The sequence below is a fragment of the Arachis duranensis genome, chromosome 1 (assembly GCF_000817695.3).
Source record: "Arachis duranensis cultivar V14167 chromosome 1, aradu.V14167.gnm2.J7QH, whole genome shotgun sequence".
Taxonomy (NCBI): Eukaryota; Viridiplantae; Streptophyta; class Magnoliopsida; order Fabales; family Fabaceae; genus Arachis; species Arachis duranensis.
The window spans coordinates 8,100,038-8,107,228 of NC_029772.3; the positions used below are offsets into that span (position 1 = coordinate 8,100,038).

At 33.4% G+C, this 7,191-nt stretch overlaps 1 protein-coding gene across 1 annotated transcript; it reads right to left on the bottom strand.

The window, feature by feature from the left end:
* Positions 1-449: 449 nt before the first annotated feature.
* Positions 450-3,324, bottom strand: LOC107474290 (CBS domain-containing protein CBSX3, mitochondrial). Its single transcript, XM_016093916.3, has 6 exons — positions 3,185-3,324; positions 2,584-2,860; positions 2,414-2,495; positions 1,590-1,663; positions 1,299-1,359; positions 450-810 (listed from the first exon to the last, which is right to left on the bottom strand). Exons 2-6 carry the CDS (start codon positions 2,845-2,847, stop codon positions 668-670), a joined length of 624 nt encoding a protein of 207 aa, XP_015949402.1. The 5' UTR covers positions 2,848-2,860; positions 3,185-3,324; the 3' UTR covers positions 450-667.
* Between the last annotated feature and the right edge of the window lie 3,867 nt (positions 3,325-7,191).

Here is a 7,191-nt window from a genome sequence, read left to right on the forward strand (position 1 = left end):
AAAACTAATTAGTCTCCTTATGAAAAGAAAGTGACAATCTAACCTTTAACAATCATTTTCATTAGACAGAAGTTCCTCCTACCTCTCCAATTATATGGGTAGTAGAAGTAGGAGGAAAAAATTCGAACACCCTAAATGAGTAGGCAGGGAATTAAGTGTCCGAAACAAGTTTCGATCCACGTCAGATTTGTAAAGACCAACTCAGAAGCACAAAGAGTTTGTGTGTCTAACAGAAAATGAAATTGAGGGGCCATTTGTCAATTTTTTTATTGTTAGGATACAAATTGTCTAAACTCTAAATTGATAATAATGGATAGGAGCCAGAGGGTGTTTTTCCTTTCTTATATGGCACAAATTTTGAATTACAAATGGCACACATCTTTGCATTAATCTGAATTCTATATACCAAACATGCAACATAAACAGCTAGCAAAGCAAAGCAAAACATGTTAAATTGAAACACACCCCTCTGAAATGCACAGAAAAATGAAATTCCAAAGAGTATCATCAAGAAGTGATTATTAACATTCTGTTCCAAAGTACTAAGAGTAAAAACAAGATGGCTTTTGCGGCCATAAACATATTTACAAGCACTCAAACAGCTTATTAACATAATAATCCAAAGTCAACTTGAGTGCCATAAAAGTAAGGGCGGTTACATAACCCTTTAGTAACCTCCTTGTATGTAAGCATTCAGACGATCGAGTTCCTGTCGGTGCTCGCTCACCACTGCACGAACCACGTCTCCTATGGACACCATGCCTATCATTCCCTTATCATTGATCACAGGAATGTGTCTGATTCTGTTATCTGGAAAAAGTGGGAGGATGAAAGGAACATGAACAAATTGCCAAGTTAATCTCAATTGGTCATTTCTTTTCCTTTTTACAATTCTAATTTATCCATGTAATATGTGTAAAAACTCTTCTACGTTAACATTGAAATAGGTGCTACCACATAGATAAAAGTGGTGATTTTTTGAGATAGTAAATATGAAATCAACTACTTTTATTTACATGGTATCACCTGATTGAATGATCATGTAGAAGTTATACATCAACCGTGCATAGAAATTAAACACTTTGAAGAATACTAGATGATCAGAATCTTCTGCAAAATATCAAGTGCCAGATTGATGTGGATGAATAAATATGTACAGTATCATTTCATCCTGCTGCCACTATGGTTATGTTTAAAAAAACAAATTTTAGGTTACATTATTCTAGCTTTGTAAATTTGCAATTTTAGTCAATTTATATGACATATATTTAATATTCTCATTTAGGATCACAGAGTACCTGTCATCAATTGCATTGCTTTTAGAACTTTGGTATCAGGTGTGACAGTGATGAGCTTGTTCTGCAGCCACGAAATCACAATTACTGGTATCTTTAAATTGTTAACATTTTAAATGAAAGCAAATAAATGAGATCTTTTATGGTTCTCATCATTTCTTGCATCCAATTGGGCAGGGGACCACTAATTAGGTGAACCATAAAATTCTCCAAAACATTAAATACATAAATAGAGAAGGAAAGTGACATAAGCAGAAGATATAACCCTATACAATAAAGGACAATTGCTTATACCTCCTCTGTCATGATGTCTCCGACCTTAGTCGACTTGGATGATCTTCCCTGCACAATAATCTTCCTGAGGTAATCTGGATAACAGGATGAAAAAAACTTGTTACATGAACAACCAAGAGATAAATTTAATTCACTTTCATTTCTATATATAGATATTGGATCACACTTTGTCTAAATTCTAAAACTACATTAAAGTACACATCAAGATTCAAGGAACTTCTTTTCCCCATTATGTCATTATATTTAGCTAGTTGATTTGCATCTACATATATTTCGGAAGCACACGAAATGATGATGTCCCTTCATGATAGCCTCATTTTTCTGGTGATAATTAATGTAGACATTAATGGCTTAACTTATTACGCCAACTACAACACAACTGATCTTAACAAGTCTTTTTCTATGGGTTTCTAAAGGAAGTTAGAAGACTTAGATAGCAACAAAGGAAAGCGATAGAGCACAGAGGAGATCGTTAAAAAAAATTTAATTAGAGTATATTTGGTTTCAGAAAGAGTTTTCAGCTTTCATCTTCTCTTTTCAATATTGAAAAAAATAAATGTCCCCAAAAACCAAACAGATCCATAATCCTCCCATTTTGTATTTGCATTTAAAAATCATCTTCACTTCTCTAAAATTTTCATGAATTTTTCTGAATGCATTAGTAGGAAGATATTCTACATTCACATTTTGATTCCTCACACAACTTCATTGTTCCTCGGAATCATTAACCACAATTTTTTTGTTCTTTCGTTATATCTAAAGTTCCTGATCTGGCTACGCATCCACAATTGTTTCGTTAAATTACCATTATAATGTGAATTTACCTCTTTCTGTTATAATTCCCGCAATTGACTTTTGTTCATCAGACTTCACAACAACCAATGCTCCCACATTGTGCTGAGTCATCTGCAATGGATGTAAAGTATTTAGTTCAAAAAACACCAGAAACTTCTATATTTTCATAGCAACAGCAACACGGATCAGATTTGCGTACCGATTGAACAGCATCATAAACAGAGTCATTCGTGGTGCACCACAGCCAAGATCCATCTGCGCTTTTCCCCTTCACCTTCAAGATGTCGGAAATCGTGGTGCTCTCGAATCCATGCTCCTCCATGCGAGCCGGAGCAGCAGACGACTCGAACCTCTTAAGCACAAGAGGCTGCAATTGAGGGGAATTCACCATGCGCATTCTCTGCAGAATTGCGCTCTTGACAACGTTGCCATGAGACAAAATCGAACGGAATCCTCCTTGCATTTTCTTCTTTCAACTGTGAATCAAACACACACACACACACACACACAAACAGATCATAACATAACCCTTGATATTTTGTCATTTTACAGTGAAATATAAACAAGATTTTCATCTATCTATAATCGTGACGCAATATCCTGAAAATTAGGGTTCATGTCATTCCTACAAGATCTTATATTGAGAATCTAGAAATTAAATCATCAAATTCATAGAAATAAATTTATATGCATGATACCAAAACAAAAAAGGCAAAACTGATAAGATCTCACATCACGAAATGAAAGAAAGCAAGGATCTGCTTATCGGACAAAAAGAAAGAGAGAAAGGAGATGATTACCAGAGATGAGAGATTTGCGGTTGAATAAAGAAATGTATGAGCCCTAAGAAGAGGAAGAAGAAGAAGAAGAAACAGTTAAGTAGCTCACTCAATGCTACACTTGTGAGTGTTCAGTGGATTTTCTTACAAAGCGCCACTTGTACACAAAAAATCATGAGAGTGGTGGGCCCCATTTTCATGCTTTGGATCTTTATCATATATTTATCCACTCCTTCGGTCATGTGACATGTCTTTTTCCTTTTTGTTTCTTATCCTCCTTTCAAGATTTTCTTTTTTTTTTGGTAAGAAATTAGCAGAAAATGAAAAAACCTAATATATAACAATGTTAAACGTGACTTGAATTTAGACATGTATACATAGAGTTAAATTTTAAAATGGTCCTGAGATTAATATCGTGCACTAAAATTGTCCATAAGATTTTAATTGCACTAATTACATTTTTGATATTAACAAAAATGTACCATATTAGTCTCTGTTTCATTTTTCATTAACGAACGTGATGACATGGCTTGATGACGTGGAATGTAAATGATGTGTCACTCTATGATTTAACCACATGTAATGATATGATGATGTGGTGACCAGTGACACGTGGCATGCTAATGTGGATGGTTGTACCATGTGTCACAATGTTATTTGGCCATGTGTCTGTGCCACGTGTTGCAACAGTATTCGTTCATGTGTCGTCCATTATGTCATCATTGTAGATACACCAAATTAGTCCCTTACTTTACATTAAGTGACTCATTTTAGTCCCTGAAATTGAATGTCATGCACCAAACTAGTCCTTTCACCAGTTTTTTCTCATTTTTTTCTATAAATTCAAAATTCTCAATATTTTTTAATGTATTAATTTCAATTATATTTTTTCAGATGTTAATCAAATATAAATGCTTTTATAAAATATTTTTTCTCTTACGAATACTCTAACCGCCGACTTAGAGTTGACGTGAAGCCGTGAAGGCATTTCAAACATCTTCACTACCATCTCCGACCTCTTTTAGTGCTTTTATAAAATATTTTTTCTCTTGCGGACATCCCTAACCGTCGTTTTGGAGTTGACGTGAAGGCATTTCAAACTTCTCTCATTACCATCTTCGATCTCTTTCGTCTAGACTGCAGAGGTTGGAGATGATAGTGAGGGTACTTGAAGTGCCTTCAATCTAGCTCATTTACACACAGTGAAAACGTGTATTTCATAAGAACAAAAAAAGATGTTTATTTTAATTATTAATTTCTTGTTAAAACACATGTTTTTTTATGAAAAAATGTGTCTAATCAATCATATAATTATTTTTTTATAATAACATACTTATATATTACAAAATTTACCAATGTTAAATTATTATAAAATTATATAATTAAAATTAAAATCTTCAAACCTTTTATGAAAGCACTTATATTTAAATGATATATGAAAAAATAGAAATGAAATTAGTGCATCCAAGATATTGAAAATTTTAAATTTAAAAAAATGAGAAAAAATTAGTGAAGAAACTAGTTTGGTACACGACATTTAATTTTAGAGACTAAAATGAGTCACTTAATGCAAAGTGAGGGACTAATTTGGTGCATCTACAATGATGACATAATGGACGACACGTGGACGAATACTATTGTGACACGTGGCACAAATGAACACGTGGCCAAATAACATTATGACACATGGCACAACCATCCACATCAGCATGTCACGTGTCACTGGTCACCACATCATCATATCATTACACGTGGCCAAATCATGGAGTGACACGTGCCACTTACATTCCACGTCATCAAACCATGTCATCATGTCATTAATGGAAAATGAGTTAGGGACTAATATGATGCACTTTTCTCAATCTCAGGAATGTAATTGGTGCAATTAGAATCTCAGGGACGATTTTAGTGCACGACGCCAATCTCAAAAACCATTTTGGGGTTTAACTCTGTATACATATATATACAAATATGACACCAATTCACTTGGGATATTAATCATCATCATCATCACCGAATTAAATTGGTGAATTGGAGACCAAAGAAAGAAAGAGAACCAATAGAGCGGAGCGTGAAAACCTCCATGACCGTGGTGCTTCCAACTTCGATTTCTTAAGATTCGTAATTTCAATAAAAAATCTAATTCGATAAAAGTGTTCGTATTTTCTTTTTTTACACATTGACATCACTTTTGTCCGGTAGAAGTTGACGGTGATATAGCTCCCCTTCTCCTTGAGTTCAGCTAATTGGAGTTCTAAAAGGCACAGACGATTTCTGACGTTTTCTTTTTCAGTCGCTCGGTTAAAAAGCTTCTCCAGAGCTTTCGTTATTTTGATTTCGTACGGAAGTAGAGTTTGATAACTTTATAATAATTAAATGTGAATTTGATAAGCGAATGTTGATGTGGTTGATTATTGTTTGAATTTAAATGAGTTTATGTTGAATTATTGTTGTTGCTTGTGATTCGGTGGTTTGGCTATGAGAAATAGCTCAGCTGTGGTTGTTTTAATAATTTTGGGACTGTTATGATATGGTATTTTGAGAAAATTGATGAGATTTGATAGTTGAAAGATTAAATTAAAAGTTGAGAAAAATCGGCAACCGAAAAACTCGAAAACGGAATAAAACATAAGTAATATTTTGAAAGGAAAGGGCTAAGGGTTTCGATTTTGGTATAAGAGAAAGATTAGTATTTAAACTTTATTTTTGAAGGGTAATATTGTATTTGTATATAAAAATCGAGGTACAATTTGTAAATTATATACGTTTTTGGATATTTTGGGTAATAAATGAAGTACGGGAGTAAAAATGGGTATTTTATAAAAATTCAAGGTTGCATTTATAAATATTGAGATAAGTGAATGTTTTAAATATAATTTTATAAAAATATTGGGTTAAAAATAAAGTATTTAAAAATTTGAAGTTTAAAACATAGATAATAAGAGTTTAGGAGTAAAAGCTTTATGAACTTAAATTATTAAGAAAATATATAAATATTATTTATTTATCATTTAAATTATTCTATTTATATTATTATTAATATTTTATTACGAATATTAATTAGTAGAGATATTATTAATAATATTATAAGTCAAAGAAGAGCAAACAGAGTGATCTTAAAAATTTTAGAGAATGCAGACTCAATTAAAGTATTATATAATTCTTTTTCATAAGATACTTACGGAAAGGCGAGGGAATAATGCGAAGATAAATTATATTATGAAACAATAGAAAAGAAAAAAAGAATAAATAAAAGAAAAAGAAAGAAAAATATTAAAAAACCTCTGCATAGGAGAGCAGAGAACAAATATTAAAAGAATCTAGAGAATCTCTGCCACAGGAGAGCAAAGAGTAAAGACTAAAAGAATCTAATGAACCTCTGCCACAGGAGAGCAGAGCACAAAAGAAAAGAATGTATTAACTAAAGGGATATCTGCCACAGGAGAGCAGATCTCGGGCACAGGAGAGCAAGGATAAAGATAAAAAGACTTTAAAATACAGTCTGCCACAAGAGAGCAGATGCAACCTTATTTGGGCCTTAGTGCCAAATGTATAGTGGGAATGTCCACACACTAAGAACTGTTTTCCAGATGTAAGCATATTGAAATACACTTAAAAATCACACTGTATGCGGCCTGGCCGTAAACTTATGTGCACACTGTATGTGTAAAACCCGGTTAATTAACGGCTAATTAGCCTATAAATGAGAATTTATTCTAGAAAGCCCAAAATGTGATTTTTGTGGCTAAATGTGATAGAGGAGACTGAGACGAGAATTTCGGTACCAATTTTATAGAATTCGGACCAAGATTGGAACGAACGGGCCAAACCGGGCCAATTGGACCCAAAGTGGGCCCTTGGCCCAACATAACTTAACCAAAACCCTAGTTTTCAGCACTCTCTCTCCTCATTTGTTACACACACAAGCTGAAATTAGAGAGAAAGGGAGGAAGAACACTCTCTCAAGTTCTCTCCCTTGGTTGATCTTCAAACCACCATAACTTTTGATCTAGAGCTCCGATTGCCGC